The sequence below is a fragment of the Mesoplodon bidens genome (genome assembly GCF_964165515.1).
Source record: "Mesoplodon bidens genome assembly, chromosome: 16".
NCBI lineage: Eukaryota > Metazoa > Chordata > Mammalia > Artiodactyla > Ziphiidae > Mesoplodon > Mesoplodon bidens.
This window is the reverse complement of record NC_138173.1, coordinates 44,651,334-44,677,398: the sequence shown is the minus strand read 5'-3', so window position 1 is coordinate 44,677,398 and position 26,065 is coordinate 44,651,334. Positions and strand designations below refer to the sequence as shown.

Below are 26,065 nucleotides of genomic sequence, written 5' to 3'. Positions count from 1 at the left end.
TGGAACGGGGGACACCTCTGTGGGGACCAGTGTGGACAGAGGATTAAGGCAAGAATGGTTTTCCAGGAACTAGAGGTCATGGAGATGGATACCAGGTCCCCAGAAATAATGGAAATAGAATTTCTCATCATGCATGATATTTGCATATCAATTTAAATACTATTTCAGGGAGCGTAAGACCCTTCCCTCTTCCCCATAAGAGCCATTCATGAATCCCCGGTTAAGGCTCAGCTCTATAGAAAATTCTTTTTGTCTGGTTTTTCTTTCCATTTTTCTTCATCTTCCTCTCTTCCATTTCTCAATGAAGTATCATTTATTTAGGGCCTGAAAAGGAACCTTGGCAATAATAATAGCTCTGTTTTTGTGAAAGCATCTTCCATGCATTTTACGTATTAATGCTTCTAATAATTCTAGCAGGTAGGTATTAATATTTGCTATTTTTATTTATTTTTATTTTTTTGTGTGTGCTGTACGCGGGCCTCTCACTGTTGTGGCCTCTCCCGTTGCGAAGCACAGGCTCCGGACACGCAGGCTCAGCGGCCATGGCTCACGGGCCCAGCATATGGGATCTTCCCAGACCGGGGCACGAACCCGCATCCCCTGCATCGGCAGGCGGACTCTCAACCACTGCGCCACCAGGGAAGCCCAATATTTGCTATTTTTAGATGAGGGAACTGAGGCCCCAAAAGGTTGTTATCTTAAGTTACACAGCTTGTAAGATCAATGCAAGACACAAATCATGGCTGACTGGCTCTAGAGCAGTGGTTCTCAAACATTGCCGTGCATTAGAATCACCTGGGGACTTTAAAAAGGTCTCCATGCCTGAGCTGCACCCATCTGCCAATTAAGTCAAAATCCCTGGAGACGGTCCCTGTATGTGAGTATTTTTTTAACTCCCCAGCTTGATTCCGATATGCAGCGAGAGACCTGCTGCTCAGAGATGGTGTCCAAAAGCCTCTGTATCTGTTGTAGCCCCTGCCTAGGAAACAAGCCTGCATGGGGTCTGTGATCCCCGAATTCAGCACCAGAAGTCACCCCAAATACTTATCACTAGACAGGGAGGCAGGAGCAAATAGGTGTTCCTCTTTTTGTTTAGTTTAGGTACTTAGCTGACGATGGCTCCCCAGCCCACCTCATCTAAATTTTCTCTAGTTTCTCTCTTTAATTGCACTCAGGTTTGCTGGCACTTCAGGCCAAAAAGCTCTCCTCCTCATGAACAAGTCCGTGTCTGGCCACCACTCTGGCTTTGGAGTAGTTGGGAGAGGGCCCTGGTGCACCTGGGCAGGCTGTGTCCTCCAGCTGGTGGCTGCCTGAATGACGCTCTCTAACACTCAGTTAGATGCTTTAATACTAACTGATTTATGCCTGTCAGGGAGAGAGAACTGGCCAGACAGTTCTGATCTGTTGAAGGCTAAGCGAATGCCCATGAAGGTGGTTCTCCCCAGGGCTCGGTGAACTGACCCCCTCTGCCAGGTACACTCTCCTAGGCTTGTCACAACCTGGGTCTGAAAATCCAAACGGTGTGTCTTTGTCAAGGCCAGAGAGCCATCACGATGAGGGCCTGTCTCTGGATGATTTCTTGGCAGCCACAGATCAAGAATTACGAGGGTTAGGTGATAGGGCGTGATGGCTAAAGGCAGGCGATGGGAGTGCAGCTAGACCCAGGTTCAAATCCCGCCTCTAGCACGCACCAGCTGTGTGGCTTAGAAGTTTCCTGATCTTTTGAAGTTTCAGTTTCCTCATTATAAAGTGGAAGTAAGTATAGCATCTTCCCTATGGGAATTTTGGAAGAATCCAATAAAATAATCCATATAAAGCACTTAGGACAGTGCCTAGCCAAGGTATCCAGTGAATGCTGATTACCACTTTTACATGTAACAAGAGCCAAGTACCTACTATGTGTTAACACTGGGCTCCAAGGCTGCCCATATTGCGCAATCGAACTCTAATTAGAAGATGGTTAAGAGTAAGAGCCTTGGGCCTCAGGCCTTATGATTCTGCAATAAAAGAGGTGAATTGTTACAGAGAGGCCAGGCCCAAAGAGGTAAAAGTAGGTCAATTAGCCACCTAAATGTTGCCGACGTGCAAGGAGGGACAGGCTGAGGCAGATTCACAAGCGCAGCCTGCACGTGCAGGAGCATTTAGGTCCCAGGCTTTTCTTATTCATAACACTCAGTTCTCTCACAAGAGATCTTACAGATCGTCTCATACAAAATCCCCATTTTACGATGGAGGACACCGAAGCCCAGAGGTCAGGGAGGTGGCCCCAGGCTTCACACTGGTGAGCGGCGGCCGGGAGTAGAACGCGGGCCTCCTCAGCTCAGGGTCAACATTCTTTCCATGACGCCACCCTGACCTTTGTAAACTATGGGAACAACAGATGACAATTGCTCGTGCTAAGCGTTTCTGTTCATTCCCCCCACTGGAATATATTACCTCTGTACCAAGACAAAAAGAACAATCTAATCATGTATTTAGAGAATTTGGAACTCAGAATTTAGAGGCCAAATCCTGGACAAGGGTCTGCTCCTAACCAGCTAGGGAATCATTAGGCTCTTTTGAGAGTCTCTGTCCTTTAGAGGGTGGCACACTTTTTCTGTAAAGTAAATATTTAGGCTTTCCAGGCTAGACGGACGGTCTCTGCTGCAACTACAGCTGCGTCTCTGTACTCAGCTCTGCTGTGGTAACACCAAGAGAGCCAGAGACAAGACACGGAGGCATTAAGGCGGCTGTATTCCAATTAAGCTTCATTTATGGGCACTTGAGTCTCATAACTTTCAAGTGTCATGCAATATTCTTCTTCTTTGGGATTTTTTCAACCATTTAAAAATGTTTGCAGACAGTACAAAAAGTATTGGGCCTTGATTTGGCCCTTAGGCTATAGTTCCCTGAGCGCTGCTCTAGGAAATGAGCTCAAGAATATCTGCTCCACTTACTTCACTTTGAAATGTTTTCAAGTAAATATGTTCATTGCATAGGGAAGAATAGGGAAGCCCTGGTTTGACTATAGTTTGAAAAAACAGTGATCTAGAGAGTTTAGTTATACACATGTAATTAATACAAACCAAGACTTTAGTTGTATATAATGTTATGTAGATGAAAGATGAACATAGTTCTAGATTGCTTTAAGAGAAAAACAGCATCCAGGTCATGAGAAGAAATTATCCCAATATAATCTCCAACTCATGTGGTTCAGAACATATGTATTTCTGAGAGCCAGGTTTAAGGAGACTATTAACAAATCTGGTGGTACCCCCTGGAGGGGGAATTAAGATGTTGAGAGGTAAAACTATGTTTGAATGAGGAGGAAAGGTTGAGACTTATCCAGAGAGCAGAAATAGAGCTAATGGGTCAAAAGAAGACAGACATCGGTTCAACAGACAAACTTCCTGGAGCTGGAACTGGCCAACAGTATCATGAGCTATCTCATACAGTGAGAATATTCAGAATATTCCCATCACTGGGAACATTCAAGTAGAAGCTGGCTGACCACCTTTCAAGGATGCAGTATATTGTGCTACATTGCCTAGAAGACAGGGTCAGCTAAATGACCTTGAAGGTTCCTTTTGGGCTCTAAAATTCTAGGATTCTATACAATGAGTTAATGAATAGAAAAGCACTATGCAGAGAGTTGATGTGCAAGACACTGGGAGCCTTCAGTGCCCCTATGTAAACCCTCTCGTCCCTACAGTCCTAAGGACAGTGACAAGGTTCTCAGCCTGCCCAGCTCCCATCCAAACGAGTCTCACCACTGGCCCACACAGCTCACTCCCCAGAGTGAGGGCTTCAGGAGGCATGTGGTAGGGGGGCCCCAGGTAGCACTAAAAGTAGGACAGGCTGTGTCCTTGGCTCCTGCCTCAAGCTCAGCTTGATGTTGTGTTGGGGCCAAAGATTTCAGTAATTGGATTATCAGTGAAAGGGTGGAATCAAAGAGATGTATCACCTCAAAAAAACAGCTAGTTCTTCAAAGGCAGATCATAGGAAGGAGAGAGGGGTAAAGAGAAACCTGGAAGGAGAATGGTATTCCCCAGCCTTCTTCCAGACAATCCCCAGAGTCAAGCCTTTCCTAGCTCTGAGTCTGGAGGCTGAGCAGACATTCTCACTCCGTGCCCCATTACCCTGTGCTTGGAAACCCATTTCTACTGACATGAACCGACTTTGGGTGCTTGAGTGAAAAGACCGAGTGCCTTACCCTTCTCGTTCATCGTCCGTGTTGTAATACACCTGTGGAACAAAAACAACAGGCTTACTGTAGGTTGGACACAAGAAATGGAAATATATTACACGATGCACAGACTTTCCTAAGGCATTACACTGTCTCAAAAAAGACAAAAGACAAATCTGTTTAATGATGCTGCACATGTGTGTCTGAGGAAATACAAATTTAACCTCTCCAGTCTCCCTAGGGTTAATTGTTAGATTTTAATGAACTAAAATTGGAAATCAGATTACCTATAGCCCTAAGCCAAATCTTGCTTTTGACATTAAGGAAATATTTTAGCAAGATCTAAAAATCATTGTTTACAAAGGCCTTGAAGCAGGGCCTGTGAGTAACCAATCCCATCCAGTCCACAGGAGAGCTGACTCCAGACAGAGTGCTTTGGAGAAAAGAGGGGAACAAGAAGTCCCCACGGCAGTAACCCCAGGCCTCTGTTTTTTTCCCCAAAGGGACCTGGGTTACCCTGGCATCCCAAGACCACAAAAATCTAGGAGTCAACTACCCTCAGGCCAGGAAAGGTCATTTAGCTCTAGGAGGTGTTCTGGCCAGAAGGAAAAGAAACTTCTTTCGGTGGTCAGCATGGCAGCAGGCAGAATCAGATTTAAAGACATTATGAAGCATCCTTATTTTATGCAACTCTGGAAACCCAGAGGGGATCTGCTATGTATGTTAGGTCCTCTTCGTCCAATTATTTATGACAATTAATTGTGGGCCTTTTGTGAGCTTTAACTACGTGCTGCAGGACCATTTCCATTTGGGTGAAGAATGAAACTCAAGTTAGTATCCAACATTCACACATTAACTTCAAAAGTCACCTCTGGTTCTAGTCCATTTCTTCACTGTCCCTGCTGAAGCCACCTGGGAGAGAAACAGCTGTGTCTAGACTGACACTCTCCGTGGAAACTTTCTCAAAGGCCCGTGGCAGTTCCTGGGAGGATGCCAAAGCCACACTTAGTTATATAACAACGCTGGTTACCTGGAACTCTTTGGGAATGAGTCATTCTAGTCATTAGCTCGGATTTCCACAGGGAACGTTTTCCTCTTACACTTTTTAATGTCTGTGGTTGTATTGTATACTTTGTTTCTTCTTAAGCAGAGAGCAAGGAAGGTAACACGTTTCCTCCCCAGATCCCAAGTTTCAGCGTGTGGCGCTAGTCATGGGACTGGCTACTTAGACGCATACAGAGCGACCCGCATAAGCAAGGGAGCCTGAGCCATAGCGCTGGACACACAACTGGATTTGGAGGAAAAGTTCCTGATGTTGGCTCGTCGTTTGCTGGTTTCCTTAAACGTGGCATAACACATCCACCCTGCTGCACCACCCTGGTAGGGTAATGGACAGCTCTCTGCAAAGGTGACTGGTGACCCAAAGCTGGAAGCAGCCTTCTAAGTGTCCTCCTGGCCTCCTGAGCAGCCTCTGCTGCACCGTCCCTATCACCTCCTTGCACTGTCATTTCTCCTCCTTGCACGTAATGACCCACTGCTTCTTCCTGGTTGGCTGTAGGGCTTATTGCACGAATTGAATGTTTAGACAGTGTTTCTCAAACTTTAGAGTGCATAAAAACTATCTGGAGAACTTCTCATAAATGCAAATTCCCAGAGTCCCCCTTCAGAGATTTCAATTTGAAAGGCCTGGAATGGAACTTGGGAACCTGCATGCTTATCAAGAACGCCTATGATCTGGGGGGTCGAGGGTTTACAAGCCACAAGTGGGGAAACGGTTCTTGAGGGTGTGAGGGAGGCATGATGTCCTCCCTGTGTTCAGGTGCGTTGAGGAAGGCTCATACCCGCCAAGTACATGTTATCCAGTGGGATGATGCCTCTGCCTCCCACAATTTCTCCCAAGCTCCCCTTGTCACTTCTTTTTAAAGGCATTCCCGACAGAAGCCACAGGGCGTATCAGGACTTCAGTGTGAGGAGAGGGAGACTGAAGATCTCCACAGTGCCTGCACATTGGGTTCATGCCCTCATATGAGGTTTTGATAACCGTCTGGTGAATGTACTAACCCACAAGTGAATCAGTGAGATAATGAGGGAGCAGGGGACATGCTGTGGGCTGATAGTGAAAAGCCTGCTCCCCAGGCCACGCGACCATAGCTGAGGTGCCTTCAGCGTGGCTCGGAGTGCTCACCGACCATGCAAGCTAAACAGCTGCTTGCTCCGCAGTTGTGCAGGGCCGCCACGTGGCTCATTTTACCAGGCTCACGCCTGCAGTGGGGACCACGGGCCTTCCTCCCCTACCCGCCCCTGCTCCCTTATGGTAAAACTGGCCCAGCTTTTGATCTGCCACAGCTAGCTCTCATTTTGCCCGTCAAAGTCAGCCGAGCCCCGTCCCACGCCCACTTCTCACGCCACGGCACTGCCCTCTTCCCTCCTGCCTCTGGACCCATCTCCCAAGGCTCCCAGCTTTTCTAAGAAAAGGCAGCCGTTAAAGTTCCAGCCAGCTACACAGCAGGTGCTCCTTTCCTTGGGCCAAGCAAGTTGATCAACCACAGGACATTCACGCATTGTTCCAGGGCACAGAAGAGTGTGTTCCTTTGTTGCCTGGAGCCCAGGCAGGCTCCCTAACTGAGCCCCTTAACTCTGACTCCAAGGCCACAGGGGAAGCCTGAGGCTCCTCAAGAACAGCCCCAGACAGCAGGACTTAACTTCACAAGGCCACAGGGGACGCTGATTGGGCAGCTTTGCAAATTGCTGCAACCAACCAAGGGTAAAGGCTACACTTTCCTTCTGATTCAGCCACAGGCTAGGAGCCCAGCTCAGGACACGGAGGGAGCAAGTGAGGCCAGAGGACTGACAGTCACGAGCAGTCAGATTTGGTCACTTTTCCTCTTAGGATTCATTTACAGCTTTGTGTATTTCAGAGAAATCTTGCCAAGAGAACAGGTCAGGCTGTCAGTTTTGACACCGGGCTGAAGCCAGAATCACAACAGTAAATAATAAGAGCAATTTAACTCCATTTTCCCCTCTCTCCTGGAAGGTGTGGATACCTAGCTTCAAAAACTCCCATGTATTTACAAAGACTGTAAATACACAAATCACCATCATGTTCTTGGGAATTAAAAAATAAGAATAAAAATAGGTGCTGGCTCTCATAGCTTAATAAATCATAATATTCTTTCTTTCTTCTTTGTGTCCTTTTCCTATCAAACAAGTAAGACAAGATGGGAGTGCTAAATTTTAGTGGAATGCACTCTAAGAAAAAACTATGGGTATTTTGTTGCCATGTTGTGTCAAAAACAGCAACTTTTTAAAAAAAAACCCTGGTTGTACAACTGCTTTGTCTCATACACAAAATATTCTCCAGAAAGAGAAAGTTAAGCTGATAATGATTTCTGCTCCTAGACTAAGGTCAATTCTAATGAGTGTCTGAACACTTAGAATGGAAGAAAAACTGGAATGTGTCATTATGCACCTCTTTCTCAACAGACCTTTCCTCAGAGGACTCTGAGTTTAAAAGAAAACTAAGCAATACAAGAGTCACTAAACCCAATTGGTTTGGTGAAAGACAATTCTGGCTAACGCTGGGGAAGTAATTATCTCACACAATTTTAATTCATAACGTAAAATAAATAATACTAAAGACATTAGAAAAAATCATCCATCTCATAGCCCTACTCATCAAGTATTACATTTTGTCTTGTTCAAATTCAGGTATATATTTGGAATCACAGTATAGATACAAATGGCTATTGTACTTTTTTCCCCTCTGAACATTCATAATGAGTTCCTATGTTGCTACATAGTTTTCATAATTATAATTTTAGTGGCCGCATAACATTTCATCAACTGGAGCTACCGTAATGCATTAATTATTGTATCTTTATATTATAATATTATTTCTATAATTTCACTTATAGATATACCTAGAAGACAGGAACTGTTTTTAAAAGGCTTGTCTACAATCTCATTTTTCTCTTGGTGTGAAATTATTTACCTATTCAATGGAAACTGTTAATTTACTAAGGGAAAAATTGTTGATAGAGTTTTATTTAATCAAAGAATTTTTTCCTCTTGGGCAAGTTTCTAAAGTTGTGTGTGCAGTTCAATTTCCCACCAGTAGATGGAGCTCCATCGCATCAGGTGGATCCCACATGACAAAACTAACAAAACAAAACTTTTCTTACAGGTTATCAGCCTTCTTACTTTCTTCCTCTTTCATTGCCTTGTCAACACTTCGAGATTATCAGCTCACTCTCACCTTCCCCTTAGTAAGTTGGTTTCCTCTCCTGAGACATTCCTGTCTATAAAATTCCATTTTCTGTAGGGAACAGCTGACTTTCTGTTGAATTCATGGGTTTTATGTTTAAGATCAACAGTGCCTGAAGTGATGCTGTCTTAAGGCTCTACCAGCCCAGTGAATGGATGGCAGGCGGATGTTAGCAGGGAGGCCATACCTGTCCTGTCCTCTGCAGATTTGCAAAGTGAACATCGGGTATGAAGAGCACGGGCTGGGAGTGCAGATCAGGCATTGTCTTGAAGTAGGTGATGTCGCTCTTCTTCTGTAACGGTATCGCCGCCAACTTCCCATCAGAGGCTGGACACAATCACAAAACCCATACGTGAGAGGGTTGTGAACGACTAAGAACTCTCACCTGTAAGATCTAATCTTAGCTAAAGTTCATGACTGTCTCCTATGAAGCTTCCCAAACGCCATAGATGTGAACACACTTTAAAAGCCTCCCCTCTCCCATCACCAAACCAGCAGAAAGAGTGTGGACTTCGCATGAGCACTTCTGAGGGGGAGCTCCGGTCCCCTCTTGCCCTCCTGTCCCTCTCTAGATTCCTTGTCTGGAGAAGGAGGATGTTGGTCTCCTTGACATTAGAAAATCCCTCCTAGCTCGAACATTGTGATCATGTGATTCTATTTACTTTTAACGGGGACAGTTCACCCCTTCTCCACTGCTAGGGAAAAGCAAGCCATCCCTTGCGTGTCCATATTTTACCTGCAACCCACTTCTTTTCACCCATTCCCCAGTGGACCTGGCCCAGACAAAGCCTACCCCTTCGCAGCCACACTCACAGTTGTTGCACTGGGCTTGGGAGGCCTGGCCTTTCCCCTTCTTCCTGTTCTGCTTCCTCTCTTCGTCTCGGATTTTTCTTTCTGCTCCCTGACAGGGAAAAACAAATGCAGGCAATGCTAGGCATGTTACCAGAGCAACTGTCTGCACACAAGCCACAGGGATAAGAAACAAAACGTGGGGAGGAGAGCCAGGCAGCCCCGTTTCCATCCTCCGGCGAGGTCAGGCCCCCACTCTGAAGGCTGAGACTGCTCCTTAGTTTACAGTCCATTGTTGACCTCCAAGGGATCCCACTCTTCCCAGAGTTCCCCCGTTCCCTATCGCAGTGAAGCCGGTTAAGTAATTTTACTGATTATAATAAAATGTTGTAGGATGAAGCATCAGCTCGTTAACATGATTCCTGGACACGGAGGGGGTGGATTAAAGTTGAGTGCAAATTCCCTATAAAATTTTTCCTTTGCTCGTTGGTATGGAACTCTAAAAAATCATTACAGTAGGGGAAATGAGGGAGGGCATAAGTAAACTACACAGGATTTAAGATCATTTTGCACATACAAGCATGATCTGGGGTTTTGTGTTACTATGTTCATATGCTCTTGGAGATGGTGCTCAGTTGACCGACTAGAACAGAGGCTGGTCTGTTTGCCTCCGTTTTGCCCCTCTGTTCCTTGTCTTTTGACTTCTTCATTGGCTTCTCTTGCCAAATCCATCTGACTTAACCAGTTGACCGTCACCTTATGTCTCTTGCCTTCTTGGCCTTCCATGATTCTTTGAATATCTTCTCTTTCTGGTCAGCTTTGCTAACTCACTTTCCTCTTCTCACTCCCCAAATACAGACATTCCAACACAGTTTCCTTTTCTTTTCTCTCTCTCCATTCTTATGACAGAAGAATTCATCTACACCCATATTTCCATGATGCTCTAGAAAGGTGACATCCAGGTACACACTCCCAGCCTAGACTCCTCCCCTAGATTTCAGATCTGCATTTACTGGTCCTGCCCTTTGTGGCAGCTATTTAAGGAACAGTAAAGTAAGGACTGGCCAGCAACCTCTACCCCTAGAAACTGCCCCCAAGTTATCACACACAAAAGAGATAGATTTGAGAGTATACAACTTACTCCTTCTGTTAAACACACACACAAATCGATTAAAAAGCAAAGGACAAGGGGACTTCCCTGGTGGCGTAGTGGTTAAGAATCCGGCTGCCAATGCAGGGGACACGGGTTCAAGCCGTGGTCTGGGAAGATCCCACATGCCACAGAGCAAATAAGCCCATGTGCCACAACTACTGAGCCTGCGCACCTAGAGCTTCTGCTCCGCAACAAGAGAAGCCACCACAATGAGAAGCCCACACACCGCAATGAAGAGTAGCCCCCACTTGCCGCAACTAGAGAAAGCCCACGCGCAGCACTGAAGGCCCAACGCAGCCAAAAATGAAAATAAATAAATAAATTTATTTTAAAAGGAGGCAAAGGACAAGTTGGTGAAAATACAATAAAATATCATATAAAGTGTTAAATCATTAATATATAATGATTCAAATGAAAAAAACAACTAACATACCAATAAAGAAATAGACAAGAGCCATGAAATAGGCAATTCACAGAAAAGGACACACAAGTGGTTTGAATTAAAACACTGAAATATAGAATTTGCTTATCAAATTGGCTTTTTAAAAAAAGCTGATTCCCAATTCTGGCCAAAGTAAGGCCATGACACAACAGGGATATATGGTCAATCAAGTTATCCATCATGGCTTTAGAGCTAATTCTTGAAGAATGAGTAATTACAGCTAATCCTGATGGGGTACTTCCTCTGTGGCAGGTGAGTTCTAAGAGCTTTACATAGGTAAGATTTGGATAGTTATAATAGTTTAATCAGATATTTTAAATACACATTTTTATGCCAAAAAACTTCTTACTACCAAAAGGGAGTAATTATTTCACAGTGCTTCAAGTTTTGAATTGTCACTGATGTTTATAAGCCATAGAAATTCATAGAAAGAGGGAGAAAAAATATAGAAATACTTCCTTTGCAAGTCTCTTCAAGATATACTAAGGTTTTGTAGAGTTTTTTGTCTAGATAACGTATAACATTTTCAGAAAATGAAGTGTTAAATGCACAAACATGACTTTGTTCAAGCGGGTGTAAAATATAAGCAAAAGGCCCCTATTCTTATTGTGTCCAAGACATTTTTCTCTGTATTTGCAAGTCTGTACAATATGGTATTTAATGTAAGTAGAAATATGGAAATTCATCTATATAAATTACAACTCACCAAAGACATACCCCAAGGTTTGTCAAGCAATTTTATTTTTAAAGTGGTGTTTTATTTTGTACAATTGCTATGAGAAAAAGGTCTGAAATTAATCTGTTTCAGGATTTATATAGGTTCAATGTCAATTATTAGGAAATAGAGTCACCTGCTTAATATTTTACAGGTATTCTTTGATATGCCAAACCCAAAGGATTAACATAAAACATAGAGTAGCTCTCCATAGAGCCTAGTCCTAGTACCACATCTACGTAAGAAATTTCCTGCCCAGAAGGCTCAGATATCAGCACACCAAAACAATTCTGATAGTATCCAAACTTAGGAGAGCCACAGTTCTCATATCTAAAATAAGGCTTTGACTTCACAATGACCCACGGCAGCTTTGATACACTCAATTAACATAGAGAAAGCATCCTTGAACATGACCTTCCAAGAATTCCTTTCCTTCCTTTGATTATTTGTGACCCAAAGCTTCTAGAAAATAATCCTTTCACTCTCATTAAAGCACAAAAAAGTCTAGTTCTTCCAGAATAGTATATTTTCTGCAAACACCAAATTTATCATTTGAAAATAATTTCCCCCACTTATATGTTCACTATGGAGTGTTAAATTTGAAAAAAAAAATATGCCTGAGGATTTCCTGATTATATTGTGATCACTTTTGCCACCTTTTGAGAGGGGATGGCTATCTTTATTTTTTTATTTGATACATAAATTGTTTCTCTTAAATTTATTTTAAGAATGTGGCCTTCAATAAAATGGATAACCTGGAAGAAATGGACAAATTCTTAGAAATGCACAACCTGCCGAGACTGAACCAGGAAGAAATAGAAAATATGAACAGACCAATCATAAGCACTGAAATTGAAACTGTGATTAAAAATCTTCCAACAAACAAAAGCCCAGGACCAGATGGCTTCACAGGTGAATTCTATCAAACATTTAGAGAAGAGCTAACACCTATCCTTCTCAAACTCTTCCAAAATATAGCAGAGGGAGGAACACTCCCAAATTCATTCTACGAGGCCACCATCACTCTGATACCAAAACCAGACAAAGATGTCAAAAAGAAAGAAAACTACAGGCCAATATCACTGATGAACATAGATGCAAAAATCCTCAACAAAATACTAGCAAACAGAATCCAACAACACATTAAAAGGATCATACACTATGATCAAGTGGGGTTTATCCCAGGAGTGCAAGGATTCTTCAATATATGCAAATCAATCAACGTGATACACCATATTAACAAACTGAAGGAGAAAAACCATATGATCATCTCAATAGATGCAGAGAAAGCTTTCAACAAAATTCAACACCCATTAATGATAAAAAATACCCTCCAGAAAGTAGGCATAGAGGGAACTTTCCTCAACAAAATAAAGTCCACATATGACAAACCCACAGCCAACATCGTCCTCAATGGTGAAAAACTGAAACCATTTCCTCTAAGATCAGGAACAAGACAAGGTTACCCACTCTCACCACTCTTATTTAACATAGTTTTGGAAGTTTTAGCCACAGCAATCAGAGAAGGAAAAGAAATAAAAGGAATCCAAATTGGAAAAGAAGAAGTAAAGCTGTCACTGTTTGCAGATGACATGATACTATACATAGAGAATCCTAAAGATGCTACCAGAAAACTACTAGAGCTAATCAGTGAATTTGGTAAAGTAGCAGGATATAAAATTAATGCACAGAAATCTCTTGCATTCCTATACACTAATGATGAAAAATTAGAAAGTGAAATTAAGAAAACACTCCCATGTACCATTGAAACAAAAAGAATAAAATATCTAGGAATAAACCTACCGGAGGAGACAAAAGACCTGTATGCAGAAAATTATAAGACACTGATGAAAGAAATTAAAGATGACACAAACAGATGGAGAGATATACTATGTTCTTGGATTGGAAGAATCAACACTGTGAAAATGACTATACTACCCAAAGCAATCTACAGATTCAATGCAATCCCTATCAAACTACCACTGGCATTTTTCACAGAACTAGAACAAAAAATTTCACAATTTGTATGGAAACACAAAAGACCCAGAATAGCCAAAGCATTCTTGAGAAAGAAAAATGGAGCTGGAGGAATCAGGCTCCCTGACTTCAGACTATACTACAAAGCTACAGCAATCAAGACAGTATGCTACTGGCACAAAAACAGAAATATAGATCAACGGAACAGGATAGAAAGCCCAGAGATAAACCCACGCACATATGGTCACGTTATTTTTGATAAAGGAGGCAAGAATATACAGTGGAGAAAAGACATCCTCTTCAATAAGTGGTGCTGGGAAAACTGGACAGTTACATGTAAAAGAATGAAATTAGAATATTCCCTAACACCATACACAAAAATAAACTCAAAATGGATTAAAGACCTAAATGTAAGGCCAGACACCATCAAACTCGTAAAGGAAAACATAGGCAGAACACTCTCTGACATAAATCACAGCAAGATCCTTTTTGACCCACCTCCTAGAGAAATGGAAATAAAAACAAAAATAAACAAATGGGACCTAATGAAACTTAAAAGCTTTTGTGCAGCAAACCATAAACAAGATGAAAAGACAACCCTCAGAATGGAAGAAAATATTTGCAAATGAAGCAACTGACAAAGGATTAATCTCCAAAACATACAAGCAGCTCATGCAGCTCAATATCAAAAAAACAAACAACCCAATCCAAAAGTGGGCAGAAGACCTAAATAGACATTTCTCCAAAGAAGATATACAGATTGCCAACAAACACATGAATGAATGCTCAACATCATTAATTATTAGAGAAATGCAAATGAAAACTACAATGAGATATCATCTCACACCAGTCAGAATGGCCATCATCAAAAAATCTACAAACAATAAATGCTGGAGAGGGTGTGGAGAAAAGGGAACCCTCTTGCACTGTTGGTGGGAATGTAAATTGATACAGCCACTATGGAGAACAGTACGGAGGTTCCTTAAAAAACTAAAAATAGAGCTACCATACGACCCAGCAATCCCACTACTGGTCATAAACCCTGAGAAAACCATAATTCAAAAAGGGTCATGTACCACAATGTTCACTGCAGCTCTATTTACAATAGCCAGGACATGGAAGCAACCTAAGTGTCCATGAACAGATGAATGGATAAAGAAGGTGTGGCACATATATACAATGGAATATTACTCAGCCATAAAAAGGAACGAAACTGAGTTATTTGTAGTGAGGTGGATGGACCTAGAGACTGTCATACAGAGTGAAGTAAGGCAGAAAGAGAAAAACAAATACCATATGCTAACACATATATATGGAATCTAAAAAAAAAAAAAGGTCAGAAGAACCTAGAGGCAAGACGGGAATAAAGATGCAGACCTACTAGAGAATGGACTTGAGGATACAGGGAGGGGGAAGGGTAAGCTGGGACAAAGTGAGAGAGTGGCATGGACATATATACACTACCAAACGTAAAGCAGATAGCTAGTGGGAAGCAGCCACATAGTACAGGGAGATCAGCTCGGTGGTTTGTGACCACCTAGAGGGGTGGGATAGGGAGGGCGGGAGGGAGGGAGATGCAAGAGGGAAGAGATATGGGGACATATGTATATGTATAACTGATTCACTTTGTTATAAAGCAGAAACTAACACACTATTGTAAAGCAATTATACTCCAATAAAGATGTTAAAGATAAATAAATAAAAATAAGAGATAACTGAGGTGACCACCTAGAGGGGTGGGATAGGGAGGGTGGGAGGGAGACGCCAGAGGGAGGAGATATGGGGATGTATGTATATGTATAGCTGATTCACTTTGTTATAAAGCAGAAACTAACACACCACGGTAAAGCAATTATACTGCAATAAAGATGTTTAAAGAAAAAAAAAAGAATGTGGCCTTAACCTATTTAAGTTGGCTAAGGAGGTAGTTTGGAGGGATCTCTTTAGCTTTTCATCATCTCCAACAGTCATTGTCTCCAAGATCATTCCAAACAAGAATTAATAAAGAGAAAAAAATTCTTAAGAGAATGTGGCTTTATTCTCAAGTTTTGAACAATATATAGTCACTGTCTTCAGCAATATAATTCTTGTCTTTCAAAAGATAATGGAAGTAATTAAATACGGATATAAAGATATAGACATAAGTATTGATATAGGTACAGCCATATAGCAGATCCTGAATTTTAAAATTCATAAACATATGTATTTCAATAGAAGTATCATAATATCAAAAAAAGGTAGAGAAGGACTTTATCTTCATCTGCAGTCTCACAGGTGCATTAATTAGAAATCAAGCTGGGGAACTATAAATAGTGCAGAATACCATCTGTTCAAAACTGTAGACACTGACTGGGAAATTTACAGTTTTAAATGGAATAGCTCTTAATCTCTTGCTTTAGAGGATAATTCAAATTAATCTTTTGCATTTACACACCCATTTGAAAAGTGCAAGAATTAAACTTTTTCTCTTTTTAATTTCCCAGGTGTGAGTTTTGCCTGGATTTTGAAATCAGAGCTACAAATATGATGACAAATTATAGCAAAAAAATTCTGTTTCTAGCTTATCAGAAAAATTAATAGCACTTAAGGTTAATACACCCTGCTTGCCCCATGAGCTTTCTTCCTTATGAGTTTCCTAACACTCAACATTGGGAAACATAAACTAAAAACTACCCACTAGAAACTCTTTACATCACTAGTTTCTTAGAGTCCCTCTCATTCTAGGGCATAGGTGAACAACAATACAACTCTATGTATTCTGCATTTTTGCTTTGTTTTGATTTTTAGTATTTATGACCTCAACACTTGAAAAAAATAATTATATGAGTATCCCTTAAGCCCTCTCTTTCCTACTTTCAAATCCAACTCTGACATAAAGGTAAATGGATTGCCCAGGGCTGCCATTCAATCCTTCCCTCCCTTTCTCCTTGATCCTAATCTTTCTCCTCCCTTCCAAGAAGGAGATTCACTGAAGGGGATTCTACCATCTCCCTTGAAACTTCTGGAATAAAATAAGGAATTCAAATTGTTTAAACGTTCTCCCACATGTAGTTTAAAACTTCCATGCTGTACGTCATTTGAAAATGCTTTCTTAATGTTTAATATGCTGAATTAAACATATAAGGCGTGTGAGTTTGGAATCAGATGTGGATTTGCATCCAGCTCCTCTACTTTTTCACCGTGTAACTCTGGCGAGTTACTTGTGCTCGCTGGTACACAACAACTGTGTTCGCTTCTACACAACAACTGTGTCTTACTGATTTAACTGTGTCTCCTCTGTATCGTGGGGGCTGCCTAACTGTCCCCGAGAGGGCTGTGCTGCTCTGACGCGTAGCACTAACAGAAGTCATTATGACCTGAAAGGCTATCGAGATTTTAGAGACACTGCTATGCCACATGTCCCTAAACTCAGTGCAGTCCTAGTTAATGTGTTTCCTTCTCTTTTCTCATGACCATCTCTGCCTCTGTTCACAGATGCCCACTTCTTCCTACTCTCTATCTCTGCTAAACTACAACTCAGACATTTTAATGGCATGGTAGATCTTTGATCTACATCTGACTGTAGCACCTTTAAGAGTGCTGCAATTCTGAATTAGCCATTAACCTCTTTTTCCCCTTCCTCTCCTCCCCCCGGGACCTATCTGAACGCACCCTTTTATGTCCAGTTAACACCTATAAGCAGTTGCCAGCTTATTCTATTTTTCATATTCTCTCCCCACCCTACCCAATTTTTAAATAATTGTACTATGTCTACACTGTCAGAACATATCACATTGCCATTACTGTCTTTCCCATCACTTAGAATTAGATCCAAGGTAAATATACACATACTGCTCACCATCAGTCCTTTTATCAATGTCTTTACAGTCATATTGGTGTCTAAAGCTTGTTCTTTAATAGATTCCTCAAGAAGAAATATTCCCTGGATTTTTTGATTGTTCGTTTGTTCGTTGGTGGTTTTGTTTCTTTGTTTTATTTTGTTTTGTTTTTGCCTGTCATCTTTATAATTGAAAGTCAGCTTGGCTGGACATAAAATCCTTGGCTCACATTTTCTTTATTTGATTACTTTAAATATCATTGTCTTCTGACAAGGTGTTGCTGTTGAAAAGTTTGATGATAGAAGTTTCCTTATAAATGACTCCTTATCTACTATAAAATAGATGGCTAATAGGGACCTACTGTGTAGCACAGGGAACTCTGCTCAGTGCTCTGTAGTAGCCTATATGAGAGGAGAGTCTGGAAAACAGTGGACATATGCATGTGTATGGCTGATTCACTTTGCTGTGCACCTGGAACTAACACAACATTGTGAATCAACTATATACTCCAGTAAAAATTAGTTTAAAAAAATAAATGACTCATTGTCTATTTTATTTTTCTTAAATGCTCAAAGAATATTTTTTTAAAAGACACCAATTGTACTTGAACATTTGTTACTCTTTTTAAAATTTTTATTTATTTATTTATTTATTTATTTTTGGCTGTGTTGGGTCTTCGTTTCTGTGCAAGGGCTTTCTCTAGTTGTGGCAAGCGGGGGCCACTCTTCGTCGCGGTGCGCGGGCCTCTCACTATCATGGCCTCTCTTGTTGTGGAGCACAGGCTCCAGACGTGCAGGCTCAGTAGTTGTGGCTCACGGGCCTAGTTGCTCCGCGTCATGTGGGATCTTCCCAGACCAGGGCTCAAACTCGTGTCCCCTGCATTAGCAGGCAGATTCTCAACCACTGAGCCACCAGGGAAGCCCTCAAAAAATATTTTTAAAGTCATCCTGGGTCAACTTTCCCAGATGCATGGTAGCCCATTTAAAAATGTATAATTTTTATTTTAAGTTTTCCTGATTTATCATTTTTAGCATTTCTTCTGTTCCATTGTTTTAGCTTTCTTCCTGAAAGATACATATTATATGTCTCTTGGATCGTCTTTACCTCTCTTCTATATCTATTATTTTCTCTTAATTGTTTCTTCATTTCTTCTGATTTTTAGAATTTTGCTCTTTTCCAACTTGTGTTTCTATTAAGGCATTCTCTTTTCTTATTCACTCCTGTGTTGCCTGTAGTGTAGTCTTTTCTTCTGAAATATTTTAATCTTTTACTTCTAAATTCTTTCCTGAATTCTACCATATCTCTTTTCAAATCATTCTGCTCTCCAAACACCTCATGTCTGAGTTTTTCAAACTGTGATTTATGCTGCTCTTTATAATTTCCATGATTTTGTTAATGTCAACATTTTAAAATTATGTTAATTTTAAGCCCATTTTTGGATCATTAGGCTATAGGTTTCACCTGTTTTGTGGGCATGTCTTTCTGGCACGCATCCATTGTCCACAGGAAGTCAGTCTGATTTTAATTATTTATTTCAAGCGATTGTATGGGATTCAACTGTTTTTCTTTTCTGCTGGTCATTTCTAAGTGAAATGAGAGAACTAGGATAATTCTTCTAGCTTCATGGCTCTCATGCTCCTGCTTCAGTTGTGTTCACAAAGTGATAAAAGAAAATAGTCCTGTATTTCCTGAGATCTGCCTACTCTGTACCTTTTCCCCTCTTCCTTTTTATTTGGAACTTCTCTTTCCTTTGAACCTTTGTTTTTTTGTTCAACTCAACTTGGATTCTACTCCCAGCAGCCTCTTCTCAGAGCAGGATTTTATCCTACCAGGGAGCTTCAATTTATAACTTTCCAGAGTTTATAGAGCCCAGAACACTTCAATGTTCTGTCCCCTTGCACCCACCAGTAAATTGAAGTCTGTACAATCCATCCCCTCCCACCCTAGTTTCACATACTGTCCTCTGATGGCCCACTTCTCTCTCTGGTACCATGGGTCACTTTTGTAGGTTCCCTGTTCTTTGGTCATCAAGTGGGCCCACTACTTTCTTTCACGATGCCGACATCACACAGGTCTTGAAATTGTTGATGCTTGGTCCCATTCACATTTGGGATTTTGTAAGGGTCTCTTGTCACATAATCACGGGATTTTAATCTTTGCCATTTTAATTGCTCCATCTTTTATGAGGAGTTTCAAAAAGAATCAAAAACTACATCTTCTGCTGAAGCATGTTTGCTAATGAACTTATTTTAGAGGTGCCATTTCTATTCCAAAAGGCTGTAGCTGAGACCCCATTTAACCCATAAATTAATAGTGGTTACATCGATATGTTCTGGGACAGGATCTATATATCCACTAAAAACAATCTATTATTTCAGTTATCTAACTAAATCAGACTCATAGCACAGTGCAATGTCAGTCAGTCATTAAACTAGTGGTAGAATGATTTACTGAAAAAATAAAGGCAGTTGATTGATGACTCCCTAGATGTCTAATAGGAACTGAGAATGAAAGATTACCACTCCCACTGTGATTGGTAAGTGATTATTTTGACACCACTAGACAAAAGAAGGTGACAGGGGGGAAATGTCATTAAAGTAATATCTAATAACAAAAATACCTTTATGACAAACTGTCATCTTTACTCACTTTGTCGCAGAAGACCTTGATCTGGCAATAAGCTCTATGAATGGGTTTATTGCTACGATTATTATAACTGTATGTATCAATCTGAATCATCAAAGGAAGTCCTTTCACTCCTTTTTGGGAGGAGAAATCTGTACTCAGGCAATTCACAGTGATGAAAATCTGAGGGAGGAAGAAAGAAAGGAAAAAGTTCACAAGTCACCATAAAAAAGATCTATTTAAAAAAAATGCATAAGCCTTAGACTTAAAGTCAAAATATTAAATAAACCTATAAGGACAACTGAAGAATATTTGGATATTCTCACATAAAAAAGTATTAAACACATGTAACATGATTTATTACATAATTTATAGTTATAAATTTATAAAAATTTTTCTTTTATACTTAATCTTGAAACAGACAATTTAAATTACTTCTCTTTAACTATATTAGCAAAGTCTTACTTATTTTTCAAACATGCATAAGTTGGCTGGGTGAAATGCTGTCTCCTCAATGTATTAAAGCTGTCACTTCTAATAATTATATCAATTTCTCTAATCTCTGACCTGCGAGATAAAAGAAAAAGAAAGCTACGCAACACCTTCCTTTGCACCTTATTGCACTGAAACATAGCTATTTGTTTACACATCTGTCTTTCCTATTTGTATGAGAGTATGAGATTTGAGACAATTTCTTATTATTTTTGTCTTACTGGTACTTGATGTAGTGCCTGGCAGAGAATAAGCATTCAATAAACATCTGATGAATGAGGTCAATGAGTTTATCTAGAAAGCCCACTAGATTGGGAGTCAAAAGCCCCAGGTTTTAGTCCCAACTCTAACATTAAGCAGACTTCAAGCAAGTCACTTCTTGTCTTTGGTTTTCAATTTTCCCTTTAACTCATTTTTAAATCTCTCCCTGAAGAACAGAATATAAATACTAAGATACTTTCATGTTAGTGAAAAAGTAAAAGAAGGGCTGGCAGAGGTAAGACATGGAACAGGAGGAAGGACAGGTAGTCAAGTCACCAGCATCCTCATCTTACGTCATGAGATAGCAAATGTCAAATGATTTAGGAGGGCTGAGTGATGAAGACCACTCAGAAAGAATATGCCATGTTTCTTATGCCTGTTTCTCCTACCGAACTTCCAGGGTAAAAGTAGACAGAAAATGCTGTCTACTGCTCCTGGAGATGCCCTAACTGCAGAGAACATTCATTCATGCCACAAATATTTTTAAGTATCTACCACGTCCCTGAGACTGTGCTAGTTACTAGCACAGATGCACCAATTATGGTCCCTGCAATCACAGAAGTTGGAGGCTAGATGGGAAAGAAAGACAACACGATGGTGCTCTAAAGATTACAATAACTTCACTAAACCCCGATCATTAGATCAAAAAATAAAAGCATACTTTTCTGGGAACACTTGACTTCTTTTATTGTTATTGTCATTATTGACAATGGGGTTATCTTGGCCAGAAGCTATAAATAAATACAGCTTTATGTCAGCAAATCAAATGATCACTCTGGGATCAAATGACGTGGTTGTTCCTACCTAGGGCTACGTATTTCATGTAGAAATCTTCCTGTTGGTGACTGTAATCCACAGGGTCCTCAACCAGACTAGTTTTTTTCCTCACCCTCATAAATCCTGCCTAGTCCTGCAGAAGCCAGAAGAGAAAAGTGTTCTGTATTTCCTAAGCTAATAGGATTCATGGTTGGGCTTACTGATATATCCATACGTCACTCACAGTGGACATACACTCAGACAGGCAGGAAGCAATATTAATCGTGGCCTTGTCAGCTCCAAGTCTCAATTAAGAAAGCTTAGCTGATGGAACATGTATTTTTATAGGGGCCACTTGAGTAGGACAGATCCAGTGAAATAATAGATGCTTACTGGCAATATCCTACAATACATACAAGAAATCCTCCTTGGAGGAGCTGTAACGATCAGCCACCCAGTAGACAAGGTCTACAAACTGGACTCTACCACTAGGAGACACTTAGACTTAGGTCCTCTTAATGCAGAAAGGTCCTTAGAAGAAGACCCAGTGGGCCTTCTTTGATTCATGGCCTCCTGTTTCCATAAAAAGTAAACAACACGAGAATCTGCCTTCTCTGCTACACTGTGTTGCCAGCTTCCAGACTTATCCTAACAAGCAGGGATTTTACAATAGGGTTGGCACTGCTTTCTTCTTGCCTGGCTGTCTGACCCAATAGCAAAGCACAGTCTATGTGCCTGATGATATCAATCACAGTCTCGCTGTGCTGCACTTAAAACCTGAATGGTTGAACTTTAACTGCAATTACGGGGGTTGGGAAGGCATGGAAGGACATTAACTAAAACCTCAGCTTGGGACTGATAAGCATTAATTTGTTTCATCTTGCAAACCCAACCATGTCTGAGCTCTATACCCAGTAGGCAAATGTGACAACAAATTTCTTGGAAGTTTATCTACAAAGCACTGTTTGTAAATGTGTATCACAGAAACTTAGGGAAAAGGTATGCTTTCCCTCACCAGTGTTCGTCCAAATGTCCAGCACAGAAAGTTCTTTTTAACTTTAGTAGAAGTCCTAATTATGTAAAGAAATGCCATGAACAATTGGTCTGCCAACCAAGAGTTATGAATGTTATTTTCCTATCATTCTTACAGCACATAATTTATTCTTTAGAAAAATTTTAATTGAATCAGGTCTATCCAGGCAGATAATAGATACAATTTTAATTCTGTCATTGGTTCAAAGATTGATTCAGATAGAAAGGGCATTTGTAAAGGTACCAAGACCTTTCCAGAAACAGAGGCAGTCTCATGAAAACTGATCATTTTTAATAAAATCATTTTTTGACACATGAATTGCAATTCCCATTTTGTAGTCCCTACACAAGAAAAGTGACTTTACCCAGGTTATAATACCTCTCAGTTGTGCATTATGTGTGTAGTAAGATTTATTAAAACAAATACAGATTAATGGGCTTTAGAATTGCTGCATTAACTTGATTATTAACTCCCAAGGTTTTTCTGAGAGTTTGCCATTAAAATACATAGGCCAGGGCTTCCCTGGTGGCGCAGTGATTGGGAGTCCGCCTGCTGATGCAGGGGACCCGGGTTCGTGCCCCAGTCCGGGAGGAGCCCGCATGCCACGGAGCGGCTGGGCCTGTGAGCCATGGCCGCTGAGCCTGCACGTCTGGAGCCTGTGCTCCGCAACGGGAGAGGCCACAGCAGTGAGAGGACCGTGTACCGCAAAAAAAAAAAAAAAAAAAACATAGGCCAATCTTGATTTACAAAGCAATTTGGGATTTAAAAAATCATAAGGTCCATGATTTGATGGAAATTGTTTATTTTCCTCTTTAAACAATTGTAATTTGTATTTTCAAGAAGATCCTCTGATTAGAGACTAAGAAAGCTACTTATTTTCTAAGGTTGAGACTCTTAAGAGCTCTTTTACAAGAAATTGCACACACATTAGCCTCCAAATTACAGACATGGCATATAGCAAGAAATCAGCATTTTCGCTGTAAAATGAAAACAATATATGAATACGTTAAGTGTGCTCTTGCCAGTTTCCATACTCTATTTTCTTTCTGGTTCTTAGAATTATTAAAGACCTTATAGATGGTTTTCTCACATTTCAGCATTTTTTCCCGTTTATATGATTGCATTTGGTACAAATGCAAAGCTAAATTGAGACAGAAAGACAAACTAAAAGTAAATAATATTAACATATGAAATCTCAGTCTTGGGCAATTATTCATTTTCTCCATGCGTTAATTCATCAAATATTTATCAAATATCTTCTCTCTGTGCCTGGCATCATGCTACAAGGTGGGACACAAGAAGGCTGAGATTCTCTGCCCTCAGAGAGTTTGCGATTTTGTTGAGTATCTAAGAAACTCCTAGATTTCCTGACACCTCCATTATATAGATATAGCTCCTTTAGGGAATGATTTAAAACCTGAGAATAGATTTCTTCATTTTCTCCTACGGATACTGTGGGTGTGCACAGATACACTTTTGGCTTACACACATAGTCTACCACATTTTCCATATTCCTTTAGTACTCAATATTCTCCATTGCCAGAATATGCCCAGCTTGTTCCCCGTTGCCAGTCTTTGCTATGTGCTGTGCCCTCTACCTCCAAGGCTGGCCCCAGGATCATCACTGCCCGCTCCTTCTTCTCGTTCAGGTTTTAGTCCAATGTCAACTCTTCAGCAATCCCCACCTTGGCCATCTAGAGCTGTCTCCCTCCTCCTTCTCCCACCTCTGCCCATGACGAGTAGCACGCCCTACCGTGCTGCTCTTTTCTGGTTGCTTCATAGGACTGAACATTATTTGGATTTATCTTGTTTCTCTGTTTAGTGCTTAATTATCTGTCTGCTCCATGCGACGCTAAACACGTAAGAGGAGGGCCCTGTCTGCCTCAAGCTCACTCTACTCCCAGTGCCAGGCCCATGGGAGATACTCAACAAATATCTGTCCAATGAATTAAGAGAAAATTACTTTTCTAAATACACATTTCCCTCTTTATCCATGTTCTCGCTTTCATAAGCAAAACATCCTAAGAGTCAGGATTGCTCTGTATAGCTGAAGTTGTCAAGATAATACAGCAGAGTTAGCTGCTCTGACCACATTTATCCTCAAAAAAATGTTATCTATCTGTATATCAACAAACACAAGTCTAGCACCAATTATATAATCAGTATGAATGTATGTATGTACATATGCATGGTATTGATACATGTATACATGCTACTGAAGATGTTGTATACAGATGCTACAGGAGATATAGAAATCTATGGTAGGGCCCTGCCCTCAAGGAAGAGGGGAGACATAACGTCTCTCAATACACTGTTGGAGTGTACAGAAGTAGGAACTAAGTTGAATATCTCAGGCTGTACATACCGTAAGAACTTGAAAAAAAGGAGAGAGCTCAACAAGGGAAGATTTCCTATAGGTGTCCTGAGCTAGAAAAAAGAGATGGAGGAGAAGAAAGTGCATCCTGGCTCTCAAAAGAGGGAAGAGACCAGCCTAGTGGGAGGTTCAGAGGGGGCCTGAAAAAAGGCCGTTGGGGAGAGAAGAGGCCAACGAAGATGCTTGCATCACTGTGATCAGGTCAGGAACACGTGATGAGGTCAAGGGTGTATCACTGAGGCCAAGGGCAGATAGCACTGTGGCCCCAGTATCCAACATCCAAGTTACCAAGAGGACAGTGAGGACTAAGAAAAGACCACCGGGATCAGAAGTAGAGGGTCTGCGCCCCTTCTGGAGGCCCGACTCCTGGAGGGAAGGACAGGAAGCTAGATTGCTGGGGCGAGGGAGCCAGGACACCAAGGTGGAGAGGGAGCACCTCGGCTGGGGAGTCTGGCAGAGGCAGGAGGCTGGGCAGGAACATGGGCAGCGGGGCCACGCAGAGGTGTTCTTCCAGGATGGACAAGGTGTTCATACAGCAAGAGAGGATGAACATGAGGCTACGGAAGGAGGCTCTGTGGGAGCTAAGAGCCCCGGAAGCAGGGATTACATGGGATCAACTCACAGGGGAAGTTTTGTAAGAGGAAAGAGCGTTCTATGAAGCTGGAGGGCGGAATGAGAGGGAAGCACAGCAAGAAAAAAAAGGCACAGGAGACTCAACATTACGTCCCTGGTGTAAATCCTGACACTATGGCCTTGGACTAATTGAACCTTTCTGGGCCTCATGTGCTTCATCTTTTAAATAGGTATAACAATCCCTAGCTTGCTACTGTGACACTTTAAAATGAGATCACGTTGTTGTGGGGTTTTTTTCGCGGTACACGGGCCTCTCACTGTTGCGGCCTCTCCCGTTGTGGAGCACAGGCTCTGGACGCGCAGGCTCAGCGGCCACGGCTCACGGGCCCAGCCGCTCCATGGAATGTGGGATCTTCCTGGACCGGGGTACGAACCCGTGTCCCCTGCATCGGCAGGCGGACTCTCAACCACTGCGCCACCAGGGAAGCCCCTGAGATCACGTTTTTAAACTGTAAAGTGCTACGAAAATCTACGGCAGCTTCCTGTGCCCACCATGATCTCCATCTTCTCAGATGCCTGGTCACCCAGCCAGCCCTACTCTCTGACTCCAAGCTCCTCCTCAGCCCCA

General features: G+C 41.5%; 1 protein-coding gene across 1 annotated transcript in view; it reads right to left on the bottom strand.

The window, feature by feature from the left end:
- Window positions 1–26,065, bottom strand: part of GRHL2 (grainyhead like transcription factor 2) — a 164,688-nt gene that overhangs the window by 20,658 nt on the left and 117,965 nt on the right. Inside the window, exons 9-12 of the mRNA XM_081259033.1 lie at window positions 19,973–20,131; window positions 9,243–9,330; window positions 8,617–8,756; window positions 4,193–4,224 (exon numbers count right to left, since the gene is read on the bottom strand). Coding sequence (XP_081115159.1) covers window positions 4,193–4,224; window positions 8,617–8,756; window positions 9,243–9,330; window positions 19,973–20,131 — 419 coding nt within the window. The remainder of the gene's footprint in view (window positions 1–4,192; window positions 4,225–8,616; window positions 8,757–9,242; window positions 9,331–19,972; window positions 20,132–26,065) is intronic.